Below are 20,141 nucleotides of genomic sequence, written 5' to 3'. Positions count from 1 at the left end.
ACCATAAAGCAGTTGATCACCATAACCTCTATCACATAAGCAGTTGATCACTATAACCTCTATCACTATAGCAGTTGATCACTATAACCTCTATCACATAAGCAGTTGATCACCATAACCTCTATCACTATAAGCAGTTGATCACTATAACCTCTATCACTATAAGCAGTTGATCACTATACACTACTACTATCACATAACCTCTATCACTATAAGCAGTTGATCACATAACCTCTATCACTATAAGCAGTTGATCACCATAACCTCTATCACTATAAGCAGTTGATCACTATAACCTCTATCACTATAAGCAGTTGATCACCATAACCTCTATCACCATAAGCAGTTGATCACTATAACCTCTATCACTAAAGCAGTTGATCACCATAACCTCTATCACTATAAGCATATGCATATGCAGTTGATCACTATAACCTCTATCACCATAAGCAGTTGATCACTATAACCTCTATCACCATAAGCAGAATGTCCTGTAATAGAGACGAGGCTAGTGTGTTTCTTCTTGGTAGTTTTTACTCTGAAATTCTCAGTTCAGTGTGAGGGGTTAGTCAGGCGAGACAGTGCTTTTGTTGCAGATTCATTGTACATTCTTTTTCATTAGTTTAACCCTCCCACAGCGCTTTCTGTTGTTCCCTGAGCTCCCTTTAAAGGCAGCCAAATGAAACCCTCATGCAGGCTTAAGTGAGTTGGGATCAGTACAAAATGGCTGTAGCCCCGGGCCCTCGCTGCTGAATGCATCTGCTGCCTAGTTAGACACCTAATGTTGAGCAGAATTGTTTGGCTTGTTTGTTCTTGATCTGGACCCCTATGGTTTCTGTTACAGATGAAGTTAAGAAAGTTTTACAAGAACGTGCACAACTTGTTGAAAATAAATGTAGTATGAAAACTACATGAAATAGCCTAGCTAGGAGGGCACTGTTGAATAGTGTTCTGCGGGTTCTCATTTGCTTTTGATTTCATTTTTAAGAGGCTACTATTCAGCATACGGTGCCTTTTGGAAAGTATTCAGACCCATTGACTTTTTCCACACTTTGGTACGGTATAGCCTTATTCTAAATGTATTAAATTGTTTTTTCCCTCATCGGTTTACACACAATACCCCATAATGACAAAGCAAAAACAGGATTTGGAGAATGTTTGCTAATTTATTCCAAATAAAAAAACTGATACATACATTTACATAAGTATTCAGACCCTTTACTCAGTACTTTGTTGACAGCACCTTGGCAGTGATTAGAGCCTGTAGTCTTCTTGGGTATCATGCTACAAGTTTGGCACACCTGTATTTGTGGATTTCTCCCATTCTTCTCTGCAGATCCTCTCAATGTATGTCAGGTTGGATGGGGAGCGTTGCTGCACAGCTATTTTCAGGTCTCCAGAGATGTTTTATCGGGTTCAAGTCCGGGCTCTGGCTGGGCCACTTAAGGACATTCAGAGACTTGTCCCAAAGCCACTCCTGTGTTGTCTTGTCTGTGTGCTTAGGGTCGTTGTCCTGTTAGGTGAACCTTCACCCCAGTCTTAGGTCCTGAGCGGTCTGAAGCAGGTTTTTCATCACGGATCTCTCTGTACTTTCTCCGTTCATCTTTGCCTCGATCCTGACTAGTCTCCCAGTTCCTGCCGCCTGAAAAAAATATCCCCACAGCAGATGATGCCACCACCATGCTTCATTGTAGGGATGGTGCCAGGTTTCTCCAGAAGTGACGCTTGGCCATTCAGGCCAAAGAGTTCCATCCTGGTTTCATCGGGCCAGAGAATCCTTGTTTCTCATGGTCTGAAAGTCTTTAGGATGCCTTTCGGGAAACTCCAAGCAGGCTGTCATGTGCCTTTTACTGAGCGAGTGGCTTCCGTCTGGCCCTCTATCATAAGACGGCCTGATTGGTGCAGTGCAGCAGAGATGGTTGTCCTTTCTGCGAAGGTCCCCCATCTCCACAGAGCAACCTCTAGGAGCTCTGTCAGAGTGACCATCGGGTCTTGTCACCCTCCCTGACCAAGGCCCTTCTCACCCCGATTGCTCAGCTTTGGCCAGGCGCCAGCACTAGGAAGAGTCGTTGGTGGTTCCAAAAGTCTTGCATTTAGAATGATGGAGGCCACTGTGTTCTTGGGCACCTTCAATGGCTGCAGACATTTTTGGTACCCTTCCCCAGATTCTGTACCTGGATAATCAATGGAAACAGGATGCACCTGAGCTCAATTTTGAGTCACATAGCACAAGGGTCTGAATACTTATGTAAATAATGCATTTTTGTTTTTTATTTTAAAATACATTTGCAAAAATGTTAAAAACCTGTTTTTTGCTTTGTCATTATGGGGTATTGTGTGTCGATTGCTGAGGATTTTTTTTAAATCCATTTTAGAACAAGACTGTAACGTAACAAAATGTGGAAAAAGTCGAGGGGTTTGAATACTTTCCGAAGGCACTGTATATTACTGATTAGTCCATTTGGATTCTCTTTCAATCCTTCGTTAACATTCATTTTATTACAAGGTCATGCATGTGAACCATGAGAATAGCCTTTCCTTTCATTGTGTCAGCCAATCAAGAAGCAGACGTCAAGTGACCAGTGACCACACACCAGATGGGCTATTACCATTTGTCGTCAGACCTCTCCCAGCCCCACCAGCTGTTGGTGTTTATGGTATCCCATGTAGTGTTGACATACCTCTTGTTAGCATCTAGAAAATGACCCCAACCCTGTGTTGTTAACACTGAGACATGTCTCTGTCTGGGATTTGGGTTTGTCAGTGTGACACCATGTCATTAACACTGTGACTTGGTGTTGCTGTGGGCCCAGTGACTAACACTCCTTTATCTGTGTATATATATTTTCTTCTCTGTGTATCCAGGCCCAGCTGGCTGAGATGGAGCAGTCCCACAATGTGAGTGAGAGCTCTGTGAGGCAGCGTGACGAGGTGATGCGTGAGGCGGAGAGGCTGAGGGTCGCCCAGAGGGAGGCAGAGAGGACCCTGGCCGCCCGGGAGAGAGCCCACCGCCACCGGGTCAAAGGCCTGGAGGAGCAGGTATGTCAAGGTCAGAGGTTAAAGGGCTGTGTCTGTGTGTCCGTCCCTGACCCTCTCTGTCCGTCCCACAGGTGTCCACTCTGAAGGAGCAGCTACAGCAGGAGATGAGTCGTAGACAGCCCTCTCTACCCACCCTCATATCTGGGGGGAACTGAGCACTGAGCAGCGCTCCCTGTGTCCCTCCATGGGTACTACAGCCCACTTACAGCTCCGGAACCAGCATAACATCATCCGCTCCTCTGTGTTGACACACGCCTCTCCTCCTACTCAGGGGATAGAAGTGTCATCCAGTACAACAGGAATGAGATCTTAATCTCTGCCAGTATATACAGTTGACCAGGGTTCCCTTCCACACACACACCAGCATACAAAGGGAGAACAGTCTGAGTCACTGTTTGAGCACTAGGCAACAAATTGATCAGTCCTATGAAGAAACTACTGTGCCGTCCATCTTGCTACTATTTGGTTGAGATTGACCCAACTAGTTTGCCTGGACCAATAGATGGACACTATTATATGTAGAGCACATGATGGGACCACATGAGATGAAGTATTTATGCACTATATGTGTGTACTGTTTGTGATTTTAGATGTGTGTGTACTGAACAAAAATATTCATGCAACAATTTCAAAGATTTTATTGGGTAACAGTTCATAGAAGGAAATCAGTCAATTGTACTAAATTCATTGGGTCTTAATCTATGGATTTCACATGACTGGGCAGGTGCACAGGCCAAGCCCAGCCAATCAGAATGAGTTTTCCCCACAAAAAAAGCTTTATTACAGACAGAAATAATCCTCAGCACCCCCCATCCCCCTCCTCAGACAAAGGTGAAGAAGCTAGATGTGGAGGTCCTGGGTTGCACGTGGTCTGCAGTTGTGAGGCCAGTTGGATGTACTGCCAAATTCTCTAAAACAATGTTGGAGGCAGATTATGGTATAGAAATTAACATTGAATTATTTGGCAACAGCTCTGTTTTTTTCAGTCAGCATGCCAATTGCACACTCCCTCAGAACTTGAGACATCTGTGGCATTGTGTTGTGTGATAAACTCTACATTTTAGTGGCCTTTTATTGTCCCCAGCACAAGGTGCACCTGTGTAATGATCATGCTGTTTAATCAGATCCTTGATATGCCACAACTGTCAGGTGGATGGATTATCTTGGCAAAGGGGAAATGCTCAGTAACAGGGATGTAAACAAATGTGTGCCCAATTTGAGAGAAATAAGCTTTTTGTGTGTATGGAACATTTCTGGGATCTTTTATTTCAGCTCATGGGACCAACACTTTACATGTTGTGTTTTATTTTTGTTCAGTATACTTGTAACAAACTAGAAATAGCACATATCGAAGTGCATTATTGATAACTATTAGGATTATGTATAGGGTTGAATGCACATGCATCAATCATGTGTATTTGAAAATGAGGGAACAGTTGTGTATCTGGAAGAAATTAATGTTGATAAAGGATCTTTGACGACAATGCCTGTTTGTTTGAGTCCATGACAACCAGCTCAACAGGGCAGATTGATCCGTATAAAGTGCCAACAAACAAACTCATCACAATAAAATCACTCCAAGCTGAAGTTGTAGTAAAAAAAACATTTATTTTCTTCTCCATTATAGTGAAAGGGTTTTACAAAGCAGTAGTACAGTAACAATTTATGAGCCGCCACTTCTTGCCACTGATATGTGAAACTATGCACTCACTGCAAGGTCACCAGCCACCGTAGCTCTAGTCACATGGCCGACCGTGTTACACAAAAACACTTTCAGGAGAGATCAGGCGTCAGGTCAGAATCCGTCTCTTCAAGTCTGATTGTGGATGTTCGCCACCCAGGAAGTGCAGAGGCAGTGGGATGATGATTGAGTGCTGATAATGCCTCTGTTGTTGAGGTCAGTGCACAGTGGCTGCCACTCTTGCTGTTCCCTCACTACTATGACTGATTTCAACAAAGGTACAGTAAACAACAACAAACACCACACAATGATGTAGAATATAGGATACAGTAAGGCAAAAAAACAAGATCAAGATTGTTTTATGTGCATCTCTTGAGTGCTGATTTCAATTCCTTAGCACCAGTATGTTAGTGATTTTATAGCACCAGTTATGTTACGTTATACAGTCATCAATGTTCTGTTGAATATGAAATAATATGTTTAGACATACACACGTTCTACTGATCCCACTTTGCATTCTGTATAATTCTGAAAGAGAGATGAAAAAAGGGAATGACAGGGAAAGTCACTAGAGAAGTAAAGAAAATAAACAAATAGGAGTTTTTTGGAACCAAAGATTATGTGGAATACAGTTGAAGATTAAACAGGAAAAGAGATGGGACAGAGGAAGAGAAGGGTGTAGGGGGTGGGATGTGGACCCTAGAGATGTGGCAGTATTTGGGCTGGTGTTCTCTGTGTCCCATGTTCTCAACACCCTCCACAGCTCTTCCCACAGCTGCTCCCCAGTGACCCACACTGGCCACTCACCGCCGCTACACCACAACGAGAGAACTGGTCACGGCACATGTCAGCTACAGAGAGAGAGAAGTGTTACAGCTTTTGTCCTTCACAGAGGTGAATACAAAACTGAACTGGTGTGTGTGTTTCTTTAGTGGGGACAGCTGGTTGTGCATTGTATACAAGAACACCTCACCTCTTAGCAGCTCTTCATGCGCACACACGGTCCTGACACACACTTCCTTGTTGATCACATACACCCTTCGCAAGCTGAGGAGAGAGGAACGGTGTTACAGTGTGATGTTGAACACTTTATAATCCATGTTCAATGCTATCATGATAAGTTAAGGGTTAGGTGTGCAATATCAGACCTGTAGAAGCAGAGGCTATTCAGACACTGTTTGCATGGTTTGTGAACAGAGTAGAGTCTGGTGCAGGGGTACTGCTCCTCTCGACAATCTACACAACAGAAAACATATGAGCTATCCAACACAATCATCTACACACAGCATAATAGTCCAGGTCAGTCATCCATCAACAACTATACACACGGACCCTCCCTCTCTGTTTTTTACCTAGGGGGCCAGGTTCTGTGGGCTCTGTCTCTTGCTCTGAAACAAAACAGAAACTCACATTTTAATGGAATAACCCTGCTAATACGACAGAAGAACAGGACAGCGGATATAGATGTTGAACATACCAGTTGATAATAAATAATGAAAGGTGTGAGGACCAGGACGTTCGGGACCAGGTAACGTTTGGGGAACCTGCTGCTGGACATCCGTGACAGGATTATCTGATGGGGGGGGGTGAAGAGAGAGAGATGGAGAGCAACAAGGGAATTGCTGAATTCTCTCAAGGAAAATGAGGTACTGAGCAGAACTTTCAGTACATCACCAAAGGGCAGAGAAGCTCTACATCAGTCTATCAAAACTAATGATACTACAGGAGTAGAATAGGTAACAAGATCACACAAGTATCTTACCTGGGAAATAATCAGGGCCATAGTCCTCTGTGAAGCAAAATTAACAAAGGTACAGTATGAGATATTCCTTTGTTACATTGACTGATAACATATTGTGATAAATATACAGCAGGCAGACTGACAGACAGGCGAGCAACCCTTTATGTGTAACAGATGAATAACAGATCTTCTTAAGCACAGTGGGGATTTCACATAAAACGTTGCAAGTCAGGCAAGAATATAACATCGACCACCTGCTTTTAAAATTGGGAGGAAATGTACGGTAGATTGTCTTTGTGCATGACTTCATATTCAAGATGTTAGCAAATGCTGAGATAGTAAGTGGTCATTGAAGTATTTACAATAGACAAATTACAATACACAGGACATTCAATGTTTCCATCTACCTGGTAAAATGGTACATTTAACATGGTATACTCTCGGGGTGGGTAGACAAAAGACATTGAAATAATGACCACATGTGAAGAGACACAGTACCGAGTCACGGTGTGTTTGTACACGTGGACTGACAGTGTAATAATGACATGTATGAACTCACCCAGGAAAGGAAATGGTTCTTGGTAGAGGGGGGGCTGAGCTAGCAGGAGGACTGTTGAGGCAAAGTTGCCTAAATGTTTAGGCAAATGTGCTGGACAAGTGTTTTCTTGTATAGAATGTTTATTGGGTTAGTATACTGTTGTGTGTACATTAGAGTGTTGTGTATATTATGCAGTGTTCAGTGTGACTGTGCTGGACTCACCTGGCATGGAGAGCAGTAGGAGGACTCTCATGATCGCTGTCTGTGTGGAGGTAGACTGACACTGAGGAGGAAAGAGAAGACTGTATACATTTTCAAAGGGTTACTGATTCCAAGTGATACCGAAACACACATCTGTTACATAGTGTCGCTGTGTCATAGATGTATTTCTGTGTAGTTTTTCAGACTCCCAACTGTGACAGTCTTTTACCCATGGGCCTCGTCACAGTCTTTTATCCATGGCCCTCGTCACAGTCTTTTATCCATGGGCCTCTTGTCTTTTCCCTTCCATCTCTCTCCTATCCTGCATTCTGACCTCACCTCTTCCCTCTCTCTTTTACCCTCCACTCTGCCCTCCCCTGGCCCCAAACAGTCAGGGGGAAAAAAGAAAACTTTGACAGCAAGAATGTGGCACGTCTGTCTTTCTTAACAATCCCTCTGTTTTTCTCCTTTTCTCCATTCCACTACGAAACACTCTAAAGCAGACAGACCAGGGGCTAAATTCCAGGAAAAGAACCACTGAGCCCCTCCACCCCTCCTTCTCTCCCCATCTTCCATATTCCTCTCTCCTAGTCTCTCATTTCCTCTATGTCGCATTCTCTTGTCATTTCCCTAAACCCCTCCCCCTCTCTACTCCTCTCTCTAACAAGCAGAGAGCTGGCCAGGTTGAGTTCGTACAGTATGACCACTGTATGCCACGCCAAAAAGACAGAATGAGAGAGAGTGAGGAAGGGGGAGTTAGTGCAGAGAGAGAGAGGACTGTATTCTCAGAGGATAGCAGTACTCTGCTGCAATAAGACCCCCCTCCAATGCTTATTACAGTTTTCAAGTACATGACAATGGCACGGTAAAGTTCATAAACCATTTATAAACCAACAACTCACATTCAGTTGGGAACAATTGGCACAGAGAACAGTTTTTCTAACTAGACTGCTTATAAGTAACTGTGCAGACCACAATATTAGGCTACTTTCCTTGTGGAATGAACAATTACTTCTCCCCTTCTGTACTGCACACAATCAGACAGTCTAGCTTGTGTGTTTTTTGTGCACTGAGTGTGCTATCATGTGATCATCAGTGTGTGTATGTGTGAGTATCATCACATTTAATGTTTCATACTATGATGTCTGGCTGTAGTGTTTCAGAGTGTACATGTATGTATGAAGGTATATGTCACCAAAGTGTGTGTGTTCAGATATTCCTCTTGTGCATCACAGTGGCTATCGGAAACCATATGTTTTCACAGCACACATCTGGGAGCTATTACACCCTCCTCCTCAACCCCATTTTGCCTCCCCCCCCTCCTCCCCAGCCCTAACTAACCCCCTCCCCCAAAGCATGGGGACTTGGGAACAATACAAACATGAAGCGGGAGAGCTCCCTCTTCATGCCTCCTCCTACTAAACACAGTTTGTATTTTCAAGCACTATGTAAAAACATATATATGATTTCTCTCTCCATCTCTTCCCCTGCCTCCAATCTCCTCCCCCTCCCCCCTTAACAACCCCCCATTAGTCCACATTCTTTTTCTCCCTTGTCTTCTCATTTTATTTATGTTGGCCAGCCCCTCTCCATTGTATTGTCATTGCCCCCAGCTATAACCCCACCCCCTGGATTGCAGATTGTCCCATTCTCCACAACAGTGTAAACAGACAAATATAAAACCTCATGTCAACCTATAGCAATCTGAATAAATGAAAGATTTAACTACCTGTTGAATAATGAGGCCCAATCATGTCGTGAATTGTAAAGAAAAGACACAGAATCAGCTTAGTTGACAGGTCACCACTGCTTGCATGCTATTATTGGACTTGTAGACTTTGCATTTTATAGTTTTTTTTTCTTCCGGGAGGCCTATAACTCGATACTGATGATGGATACAAATATGCATATTTCAAATAACTGCTAAGTGATCAACAACCCACACCACCCTGACACATGGTAAAAGTTAAGAAATGTAGCCCAACTCCTTGGTCTTTGATTAATGGTCAATATTCAAAGTAATCAAAATAAGCGGACATGTTTACAAATACATGTGAATACTGCAATTATTTCATATCTAAATATATTAATTTAAACAACTTGCAGCTCTTACCTCTATTTCAATTTAGCTCCGGCGATCCGCAAGTCTCAAGCGTCCGTCTTTAGCAACTTCTGACCGAACGCCACATTGTAGCGCCCCGCCTTCAAGCCCCCTCTCCCGCCTCTGTCGGTCACATCGCCGACCCCCACCAACCAGACAGAGACCATGGCACTGACTGCACATAAACCTCCTAACCCTCAAGGATGGATAAATAGGCATGTTTGAAAGCAGTAGACGGTAGACACACATACTTGATCTCAAAGCATATAATTTTTCGTGTATGATTTTGATTGTCCACGTTATTGTTAATGATAGGGGACAATCAATTAGCAGGGCAGTACCGTGTGACACAACTTGTGCCATTTAAAAATAGTAGATACATTCATGGTTCTATTTTACTGATTAATTTGCCATGGTGCATTTATGGCATGCCCAACAATAGGCTTCGGGAGACTCGCCAAATTGCGTCCACTGAAGGGGCTTTTTTTGGACATGGTCCTTATTTGTTCTCCCTTTTCACGCAACTCCAGTTAAGTATGTGAAAGACTGACACCTAGAGGATATAGATTGAAATTACGGCACTACCCACTGTAGCACACAAGTTCAGTTTATTTTTTAGCTGATCCTAAAACCCATCACCATTCAAATGCTGTACAAAGAATCAAGCCACTCAATGAAGGTGCTGAAAGCCGAGAGGTGATAACTATTACTAAAGAAATAAAGTGAAAGAGACATCCGGTCAGAAGCAGGCGTAARAACAAAGGAAACAATGGCAGGCATTAAAGCATTGGATTTATTACAAGCAGACTCCTGATAGATATAGTTATGACGGAAGAGCTGCAGATCATATACATATTTAATATCTGTGAATCCATCACACTCTGAACTCAAACCCACCCACACACACACGAGACCAAACAATGGGTATATGAACTAAGGAATGCACCATTTAAATCAGTGGGTCAAGTCTCACATACAGTATGCACCCATGCATTCACACAAACACACGCTCGCTACAGTACACACACCAATCCAGCGTGCACCCATTTCCCTTGGAGTCCAGTGTCAGTCAGTAGTGCTAGAGTGTGGAGGTGTTGAAGTTAACAGGTGTGCAGGCCCAGCAGAACCCACTGGTAGGGAATCTTAATTATAGTATAATTTATGGGGGGGGGGGGGGTTCAAGCAGCAGCTGATTTCTTCTCCTTGTAAGTGGCCATCATCTTCTTAATCTCTGCAATCGCCTTCCCTGGGTTCAGGCCCTGTAAGAGTAGGAGAGGTGAGATGCATTTGAGTACAATGAGAAAGAAGAAGAGTGTGCTAGTAAGCAGTGAAGTTTACCGTTAGCCCTTGGAAGGGAGTAGTGCTGTTTACTAGACTGAGGTTACCTTGGGGCAGGTCTTAGTGCAGTTCATGATGGTGTGACAGCGGTAGAGGGAGAAAGGATCCTGCAGCTTGGACAGACGCTCCTCTGTGAACTCGTCTCGCGAGTCAATCATCCAACGGTAGGCCTGGAGGGAGGACGGACATGTGAGCTCACAAACAGTCCAAGGTGCATACACACATTCACCCATCAGTGTCCCGTTGATCAAAACACAACAACTCTAAACAAAACATTTCCCTCAGACTAGTCTAAACTCAAATACACAGACCTGCATGAGGACAGCAGGTCCCAAGTACTTGTCTCCATTCCACCAGTAGCTGGGACAGCTGGTGCTGCAGCATGCACACAGGATACATTCATACAGCCCGTCCTGGGAGGGAGAGAAATATCAAGTCATGAGGAAAGGGAGAAGACTACAGAATGGACACAATAGCAGCCCTCAGTTCATCTAAATTATGCTCATTGTTAATTGAACAAAGGTAATTTGGGTGTACCAGTTTTTGTCTGTCCTCCACAGTCTGATGGTATTGTTCCTTTCCCTCATTTGTCTCATCTTTCTTCTTCAGGTAGGGCTCGATCGACTTGTACTGAGCATAGAAATTACTCATATCCTGCAACCAAAACAGAACCCAATCACAAAATTCACTCCAATTTTTAACCATTGAAAGCCATAATGGTGGATAAAGGAATCCAGCCAGTTTGTGAAGAGCTTGTATGGAATGTCATGATACTCACAGGCACCAGGTCCTTGACCACGTACATGTGTGGCAGAGGGTAGATCTTGGTAGCCTTGCTGGTGTTGGTGTCAATCTTGTTCAGACAGGCCAGTGTGTTGCCTCCATTGATGTTCATTGCACAGGATCCGCAGATACCTGACCCATAGCAAACCCACATGCACACTGTATTACTCACCTTGGACATTATTTGAAGTTGTAGAAGGAACTGACACGTGTTAGGTTTCCTTGGCTAGAGCATATCCATCTGAGGATAGTCAGTCACTAGAACTAAGCTGCCCTGGTATCATCCCTGGACATCCTGTTCTTAGATAATTCCATCCTGGACACACTTTCCAACCTTAGTAGCCTTTGTGTGTGTGAACGGCTCATAGGAGCAGGAGCCCATCTCCTGTTTCTGTAGCATGAGGCAACTTGATGTACAAGTTACACCCTCTGGACAGGACGCTAGTCTATCGCAGGGCCTTACCCCCAATCTATCTCCTTAATGCCGAGTGCCAAGCAGAGACTCAACGAGTCCCATTTTTACAGTCTTTGGTATGACTCGCCCAGGGATCAAACTCCCAACCTCTTCTCCAATCTTTTTCCAACCTTGATGCTACCTAAATCCCCTCACGTAACAAAAATACAGTAAATCAACCTTTAAGAACACTAATCCCAGCTCTTCTCTCACTCCCCACAGAACATTTAGTGATTCATTACTAGAATCAGTCCAACAATTTAATCTATTCATCAGTGTCCCAAACTAACCCCACTTCCCTTCCCACACTGACCCTCTCTGCAGGACCGACGGAAAGTCAGAGTGCCGTCCATCTCATTCTTGATCTTGATGAGGGCGTCTAATACCATGGGGCCACAGCTGTGGAAAGGAGGGAAGCACAGTCAACTTATTGTTTCCTAAGACACACAGGATCTATCATGGTCCACACACACAGGATCTATCATGGTCCACACACACAGGATCTATCATGGTCCACACACACAGGATCTATCATGGTCCACACACACACAGGATCTATCATGGTCCACACACACAGGATCTATCATGATCCACACACACAGGATCTATCATGGTCCACACACACAGGATCTATCATGGTCCACACACACTGGATCTATCATGGTCCACACACACCAACAGTCGTGAAGAGGGCACGACAACGCCTCTTCCCGTCAGGAGGCTGAAAAAAGTGGCATGGGCCCTCGGATCCTCAAAAAGTTCTACAGCTGAGCAACTGAGAGCATCTTGACTGGCTGCATCACCGCTTGGTATGGCAACTGCTTGGCATCTGACCGCAAGGCGCTACAGAGAGCAGTGTGGATCGCCCAGTAAWTCACTGGGGCCGAGCTCCCTGCCACCCAGGACCTCAYTACCAGGCGGTGTCAGAGGAAGGCCCCAAAAAATATTTGTCAAACAATTCAGCCACCCAAGTCATAGACTGTTCTCTCTGCTACCACACGGCAAGCAGTACCGATGCACAAAGTCTGGAACCAACAGGAGCCTGAACAGATTCTACCCCCAAGCCATAGACTGTAAAATAGTTAAGTATTTATGTGCTGTGTGTATGTATATCGGTTTGTGAATTTAGATTGATATACTTGTAACTAACTAGGAATAGCACATAAATACATACACATATTTTTTACTCATCACATACACTGTGGCTACTGTGTTTTCTATCCTGTTGCCTAGTGATAGGACACATTCGGTACCCCATGTATATAGCCAAGTTATCGTTACTCATTGTATATTATTACTTTTCTATTTTCTTTCTCTCTCCACGTTGGCATGGGTCTGTAAGTAAGCATTTCACTGTTAGTCTACACCAGTTTACAAAGCATGTGACAAATAAAATTAGATTTGACAGCTGTACACTGAAGAAATATGACAACAGGATTGACACATACTATACATATCCATGCTGTGAACTTGTGATATTACACCAAGGTATTTGTGGTACGATGCCTCATTGCCAGAGGTGAGCCAATAGGGCTGGACAGATAGAGAACAGGAGGAGGACTGGGAACCTGTCCAGAGTATCGGGGTTATCCTCCTTAARTCCATATGAAGGGTGCTCATGATTCGCTCTCTAACAGTGTCATCATTTGAGTTAATACTTAATGCCCTGAACAACACTGCAACATGATCTTCTGTTTCTGAGAACTATATCGAGAGATACAGTTGGCCGCCTTAAGACATGTGAAGTCATTCTGTAACTCCCAAGTCACAAACTCCTAAATGAAAGAGGATGAACATCAACAGAACATGCCACTGCCCAGGACCAGTCAAGAACAGCCAGTCTAATCTAGAGGTAGTCTTCCATCAACACCATATACAAGGGGAGCTCGGTACTAAAAAGATCTTGCACAGTAGCTAGATTCATTCAATTTGCGACAGATTCTCATGCAAAAAAAATTAAATGCGCATTTGATCATATTTGCATTTCCACACCAGAGGTGTGTCAGACTGACTGTTAGGGATAAAAGGCTGTGCGTGATGAAGTTATGCAAATAACATTTTAYTAAACACTTTTGTGCTTAAGTTTTCATGTACCGAATAAATAAAATAGGAGTTAAATGAGTTTCCATTGTATTTTTGGCTCTACCGATAGAGTTGTCAGACAAACTGTTGCGACAAACGGCAAACTTGACCAATCTGGTTTTCGTGCATGCTCTCGAGATAACAGTTCACTGATAAAGTGGGCACTGGACAGGTTAGGTTATATGATGACATGGATAAGAGCAAGATCATTTTTGTTTGTTAATTGGCAGCTTAAGCACCGATCATCATGTCACTAGCATACAAATTAAGACCCACGATTTTATTGGAAAGGAGCATAAAGTTCATCACTGTGCACTTTCACCTCCCTGTAGCCTAAACTGTGCAATTTCTTGGAAAAGTATGCACAATAAATAATTTCCACCTCAATTCATTGCATAATTAATTTTAGACAAAAATATCCCACCATGTCGAATTAACAAATTGTCTGTCGACATTTATTAAAATTCTACCAACACTTCCTGTTTCCATCATACTTTTATACGGCATGACTTTACTGACATAAAACTGTAGATGGAAACGTGGTTTGTGATAATGTTCAATAAATGACAAAGTCCTTGGTCCAACAACCTAATGGAAGTATGCAGCTGATAAGGCGGGCTGTACTTACGTGTTGAGGTCAATCTCAAAGGTCTGCATGCGGGGCTTGTCCCCCACCGTGTCTGGGTCCCAGCGGTACACCTGGAACTTCTTGATTCTAGGCTGTGGGGCTGTGGCCGCTGCTGTCTGGGCATACCGAACCGCCTAACAGTAAGAGAGGTGAGTGAGGACGACTGCTTCTTCCATGCGTGTCATAACAAAACACATGAATGACGACACAATGTTCCTGGCATGAGGATTGTATAAACAGTGTTGAGTGAATAGTTTAACGTTAGTCCATCAGAGAGTAGGTGTATAGAAGGTATTTGAGGGAGTTGGGTGAAGTTGCCCCACCTAGACAATGATCTAAGGTCAGGATATGGGGAAGGGTAAGCTGATGCTACATCAGAGGAAACGTAATACCCGGTGGAGCAAGGTCAGACATATTTTGTGCCATTCCCATACCGTCCCCCTACAGATCACATAACTACATTACATCAAGTGTTACAGAATCCTCTAACCTTACACCACTAACCCAACTCATTCCGCACATAATGTATTTACTTCATTTTAAACATGTGAACAATACCACTATCTCCAATGGACAAAATATGAAGTATTGACAAGAAAGATGAAGCTAGATCAAACAATAGCGCAAAAGTGCCTTTAAAAAGGACTAAGCAAAGTCGGCCATCCTGTTAACATTACCGTGCTATTTTGACAGCCGTCGCGAAAACATCCACAAGTCTTTGCTTACTGTCAGCTTTGACACTAGCCGGTTAAACTCTACAATTTACGATGGAGTTGACCGGTGACTGGTGTGGGAGGACTTGAGCGCAGACGTTTTTTGTGAAAAATGACAGATTTTTGCATCCAAAGAATCGCCAGCAATTGCACGCAATTACACAGCTTTGCACACTTGGCATTCTCTCAACCAACTTCACCTGGAATTCTTTTCCAACAGTCTTGAAGGAGTTTCCACATATGCTCAGAACTTGTTGGCTGCTTTTCCTTCACTCTGCAGTCCAACTCATCCCAAACCATCTCAATTGGGTTGAGGTCAGTGGATTGTGGAGGCCATTGTCCTGTTGAAAAACAAATGATAGTGGGACTAAGCGCAAACCAGAGGGGATGGTGTGTCGCTGCAGAATGCTGTGGTAGRCTTCCTGGTTAAGGGTGCCATGAGCTCAAAATAAATCACTGACAGTGTCACTAGCAAAGCACCCCCACACCACCTCCATGCTTCACAGTGGGAACCACACATGTGGACATCATCCGTTCACCTACTCTGCGTCTCACAAAGACACGGCAGTTGGAACCAAAAACCACAAATTTGGAATCAGACCAAAGGACAGATTTCCACCTGTCTAATGTCCATTGCTCGTGTTTCTTGGCCCAAGCAAGTCTCTTCTTCTTACTGTTGTCCTTTAGTAATGGTTTGTTTGCAYCAATTCGACCATGAAGGCCTGATTCACGCAGTCTCCTCTGAACAGTTGATGTTGAGATGTGTCTATTACTTCAACTCTGAAGCATTTATTTGGGCTGCAATTTCTGAAGCTGGTAACTCTAATGAACGTATCCTCTGCAGCAGAGGTAACTCTGGGTCTTCCTTTCCTGTGGCAGTCCTCATGAGCCAGTTTCATCATAGCGCTTGATGTTTTTGCGACTGTACTTGAAGAAACTTTCAAAGTTCTTGAAATGTTCCATATTGACTGACCTTCATGTCTTAAAGTAATGATGGAATGTTGTTTCTCTTTGCTTATTTGAGCTGTTCTTGCCATAATATGGACTTAGCCTTATTTGGTAAAATACCATCTTCTGTTTACCACCCCTTGRCACAATCCAACTGATTGGCTCAAACGCATTAAGGAAAGAAATTCCACAAATTAACTTTTAACAAGGCACACCTGTTAATTGAAATGCATTCCAGGTGACTACCTCATGAAGCTGGTTGAGAGAATGCCAAGAGTGTGCAAAGCTGTCATCAAGGCAAAGGGTGGCTACTTTAAAGAATCTCACATATAAAATACATTTTGATTTGTCACTTTTTTGGTTACTACATGATTCCATATGTGTTATTTCGGAGTTTTGACGTCTTCACTATTATTCTACAATGTAGAAAATAGTAAAATAATAAAGAAAAACCCTGGAACGAGTAGGTGTGTCAACGTTTGACTGGTACCGTATCTATGCTGCATACCATTTTGTGCTATGATGCTGTAGGTGTGATCAATTCTTGATTAACTAAATCTAAACTATTCGGTTTCACAAAAATATCGCTTCCAGTCAGAGGCATACTCAGTAGGAACAACACGTACGATTCAATGTGTCCTTCGCTATCAAATAAGAGTTTAAAACACGTTATCACAGGTCTCCCATTTTCCGGCTGTAGAAGTGGGAGATGTTGTAGTTTACTCTCGCGTGACTACGTGGTCTAAAATGGACTACAATGACAGCCAACCCACCAKGGGCGGTAAATGGGAGACTGGATAAAAAAGCGTGTTTAAAACGCTTATTTGATAGCCAAGGACACATTCCACACAATCGTAAATTTTGTTCCTGGAAATACTGAATATGCCTATGTTGACTGGAAACGTTATTTTGGTTAAACCGAATAGTTTAGATTAGGTTGATCAAGTACGCCAGGCTACGGAGGCTTCCGCAACGAGCGGTCTGTAAACAATAGTTCATTGAGGGACAAAGCAAGCAGCTAAATAACTAGCTGACAAACCCATGTCGTTCGAAACGATCAACAATGCACATTCAGTTTAGGTAATCGTTCAAATGGACACAGCCTTACCACCATTCCGGCGGAAGAACGGAATGCCACGGCGCTACAGCGACCCAAGGACGAGAGACAAACGACCGACATCTTGAGCAATCTGACGTTTCTCTGACCTCTCGCTGTATATGCTATACCAGAATGCACTGCGGTATTTCCTTTACGCCTCGATCAAACCGACAGTGTCATTGCATTTTGGTACACCAGAAGGCCATATGGCGCTAATAGAAGGGAATTAGGTTGGGTAAATTGACACCGAGGTAAAGACAGTTTCAGGTTGGATTTTCGACGATATTCATGCTTTCAAACCACTTGAGCTACAGACTCAAAATAAGTGCCATGATGTTGGAAAGTTGCGCACAACATTACACAGGTCTTATTTTCACGATTTGGACAATAATTCGCTTTGCAAAGCTAATAAACGTGGAAATGTATCAAGATGGCGCCAAAGAACATGGCTGACGTTTTACATTCTCCCAACCAATTGTGCTATTTTGTTTGTTTGTTTGTTTTTTTGCTTTTTGTGTAACTTGTTTTTAAACTTATTGTGTACATAATGTTGCTGCTACAATAACTTCTGGGCATCAGAACTGCGATTACTCACCGCGGAGAAGGATATCCTGCTTTCACTGGAACGGGCCCATATCCACGTATTTTGCGTGACGAAAGATGCAGGAAAAGGGGCCGCAGATCTGGCAGCCTTCTGAGAATCTTGGATAATCTAAGATTAAGATTATCCTACCAACAGGACATCAAAAACTAACATCTTATGTTTCATCGAGACGTGGCTGAACGACGATACGGACAATATAGAGCTAGCGGGATTTTCCATGCACCGGCAGAACAGAGATGCTGCCTCTGGTAAAACGAGGGGTGGGGGTGTGTGTCTGTCTATTTGTCAATAACAGCTGGTGTGCGAAGTCTAATATTAAAGAAGTCTCGAGGTATTGCTCACCTGAGGTAGAGTACCTTATGATAAGCTGTAGACCACACTATCTACCAAGATATCATCCCAACCAAAAGCCATGGATTACAGGCAACATCCACATCGAGCTAAAGGCTAGAGCTGTCGCTTTCAAGGAGCTGGAGACTAATCCAGACGCTTATAAGAAATCCCGCTATGCCCTCAGACAAACCATCAAACAATCAAAGCGTCAATACAGGATTAAGATTGAATCCTACTGCATGGCTCTGACGCTCGTCGGATGTGGCAGGGCTTGAAACTAGTACGGACTACAAAGGGAAACCCAGACGCGAGCTGCCCAGTGACGTGAGCCTACCAGACGAGCTAAATGCCTTTTATGCTCGCTTCAAGGCAAGCAGCACTGAAGCATGCACAACAGCACCAGTTGTTCTGGATGACTGTGTGATAACGCTCTCGGGAGCCAACGTGAACAAAACCGTTAAACAGGTCAACATTCACAAAGCCGCTGGGCCAGACAGATTACCAGGACGTGTACTCAAAGCATGTGCGGACAAACTGTCAAGTGTCTTCACTGACATTTTTAACCTCTCCCTGACCGAGTCTGTAATACCTACATGTTTCAAGCAGACCACCATAGTCTATGTGCCCAAGGAAGTGAAGGTAACCTACCTAAATGATTACCGCCCCGTGGCACTCACGTCGGTAGCCATGAAGTGCTTTGAAAGGCTAGTCATGGCATCAACAGCATCRTCCCGGACACCCTAGACCCACTCCAATTTGCATACCGCCCCAACAGATCCATAGAGGACGCAATCTCAATCGCACTCCACACTGCCCTTTCTCACCTGGACAAAAGGAACACCTATGTGAGAATGCTGTTCATTGACTACAGCTCAGCGTCCAACACCATAGTTCCGACGAAGCTCATCACTAAGCTAAGGACTCTGGGACTAAACACCTCCCTCTGCAGCTGGATCCTGGACTTCCTGACGGGCCGCCCCCCAGGTGGTACGAGTAGGCAACAACACGTTTGCCACGCTGATCCTTAAAAGTGTGGCCCCTCAGGGGTGTGTACTTAGTCCCCTCCTGTATTCCCTGTTCACCCACTACTGCGTGGCCAAACACGACTCCAACATCATCATTAAGTTTGCTGACGACACAACAGTGGTAGGCCTGATCACCGACAACGATGAGACGGTCTATAGGGAGGTCAGAGAACTGGCAGTGTGGTGCCAGGACAACAACCTCCCCCAATGTGAGCAAGACAAAGGAGCTGATCGTGGACTACAGGAAAAGGCGGGCCGAACTGCCCCCCATTAACATCCATGGGGCTCTGTGGAGCGGGTCGAGAGTTTCAAGTTCCTTGTGTCCACTTCAACAAACTATCATGGTCCAAACATACCAAGACAGTCGTGAAGAGGGCATGACAAAACCTTTTCCCCCTCAGGAGACTGAAAAGATTTGGCATGGGTCCCCAGATCCTCAAAAGGTTCTACAGCTGCACCATCGAGAGCATCTTGACCGGTTGCATCACCGCCTGGTGTGGCAACTGCTCGGCATCTGACCGTAAGGCGCTACAGAGGGTAGTGCGAACGGCCCAGTGCATCACTGGGGCCAAGCTCCCTGCCATCCAGAACCTATACAATAGGCAGTGTCAGAGGAAAGCCCATAAAATTGTCAGAGACTCCAGTCACCAAACTTTTTTTTTTCTCTGCTACCGCACGGCAAGCAGTACCGGAGCGTCAAGTCTATGACCAAAAGGCTCCTCAACAGCTTCTACCCCCAAGCCATAAGAATGCTGAACAATTAATAAAATCGCCACCGGACAATTTACATTGACCACCCCCCTTTTGTACACTGCTGCTACTCACTGTTTATT

At 44.0% G+C, this 20,141-nt stretch overlaps 3 protein-coding genes and 1 long non-coding RNA gene across 5 annotated transcripts in view; 2 read left to right on the top strand and 2 right to left on the bottom strand.

Moving 5' to 3' along the window:
- Positions 1 to 4,626, top strand: part of LOC111975732 (rootletin-like) — a 68,178-nt gene extending 63,552 nt beyond the window's left edge. The window contains 2 exon segments of the mRNA XM_070444826.1: positions 2,866 to 3,039; positions 3,111 to 4,626. Coding sequence (XP_070300927.1) covers positions 2,866 to 3,039; positions 3,111 to 3,194 — 258 coding nt within the window. The 3' untranslated portion in view covers positions 3,195 to 4,626.
- Position 4,627: 1 nt separating this feature from the next.
- On the bottom strand, positions 4,628 to 9,433 carry mfap2 (microfibril associated protein 2). Of its 2 annotated transcripts, none has more exons than XM_023992315.2 (9): positions 9,314 to 9,433; positions 7,222 to 7,301; positions 7,021 to 7,071; positions 6,483 to 6,509; positions 6,198 to 6,293; positions 6,073 to 6,108; positions 5,869 to 5,956; positions 5,694 to 5,767; positions 4,628 to 5,571 (listed from the first exon to the last, which is right to left on the bottom strand). In XM_023992315.2, exons 2-9 carry the CDS (start codon positions 7,250 to 7,252, stop codon positions 5,468 to 5,470), a joined length of 507 nt encoding a protein of 168 aa, XP_023848083.1. In that variant the 5' UTR covers positions 7,253 to 7,301; positions 9,314 to 9,433; the 3' UTR covers positions 4,628 to 5,467. The 2 variants fall into 2 exon arrangements, with proteins under 2 accessions (XP_023848083.1, XP_023848075.1); XM_023992307.2 differs by having other exon boundaries at positions 7,222 to 7,282; positions 9,314 to 9,432.
- A 640-nt stretch (positions 9,434 to 10,073) lies between these two features.
- On the bottom strand, positions 10,074 to 17,474 carry sdhb (succinate dehydrogenase complex, subunit B, iron sulfur (Ip)). Its single transcript, XM_023992296.2, has 8 exons — positions 17,356 to 17,474; positions 14,587 to 14,720; positions 12,190 to 12,275; positions 11,418 to 11,554; positions 11,177 to 11,293; positions 10,951 to 11,052; positions 10,687 to 10,809; positions 10,074 to 10,560 (listed from the first exon to the last, which is right to left on the bottom strand). The coding sequence occupies exons 1-8, from the start codon at positions 17,425 to 17,427 to the stop codon at positions 10,480 to 10,482; spliced, it is 852 nt and encodes a 283-aa protein (XP_023848064.1). The 5' UTR covers positions 17,428 to 17,474; the 3' UTR covers positions 10,074 to 10,479.
- LOC111967368 (uncharacterized) overlaps positions 17,012 to 20,141 on the top strand; it is a 7,720-nt gene continuing 4,590 nt past the window's right edge. Inside the window, exon 1 of the long non-coding RNA XR_002877753.2 lies at positions 17,012 to 17,101. This is a non-coding gene — a long non-coding RNA (uncharacterized lncRNA). The remainder of the gene's footprint in view (positions 17,102 to 20,141) is intronic.

This window comes from Salvelinus sp. IW2-2015, linkage group LG1 (assembly GCF_002910315.2).
Source record: "Salvelinus sp. IW2-2015 linkage group LG1, ASM291031v2, whole genome shotgun sequence".
NCBI classification, from domain to species: Eukaryota; Metazoa; Chordata; class Actinopteri; order Salmoniformes; family Salmonidae; genus Salvelinus; species Salvelinus sp. IW2-2015.
Note: the sequence above shows the minus strand (reverse complement) of the source record. Positions and strands in the feature narration are given on the sequence as shown.

Bases quoted from the DNA above. Each gene is read 5' to 3' on its own strand.
- mfap2 (XM_023992315.2), bottom strand. From the start codon at position 7,252: ATGAGAGTCCTCCTACTGCTCTCCATGCCAG. The intron at 5,957-6,072 runs GTAAAAAACAGA...TCTGTTGTGTAG, and splicing joins CACAGAACCTGGCCCCCTAG to ATTGTCGAGAGGAGCAGTAC. The intron at 5,768-5,868 runs GTCTGATATTGC...CTCTCTCCTCAG, and splicing joins AATAGCCTCTGCTTCTACAG to CTTGCGAAGGGTGTATGTGA.
- sdhb (XM_023992296.2), bottom strand. From the start codon at position 17,427: ATGTCGGTCGTTTGTCTCTCGTCCTTGGGTCGCTGTAGCGCCGTGGCA. The intron at 12,276-14,586 runs GTAAGTACAGCC...TCCTTTCCACAG, and splicing joins TTTGAGATTGACCTCAACAC to CTGTGGCCCCATGGTATTAG. The intron at 10,810-10,950 runs GTCTGTGTATTT...TCCTCCCTCCAG, and splicing joins GACCTGCTGTCCTCATGCAG to GCCTACCGTTGGATGATTGA.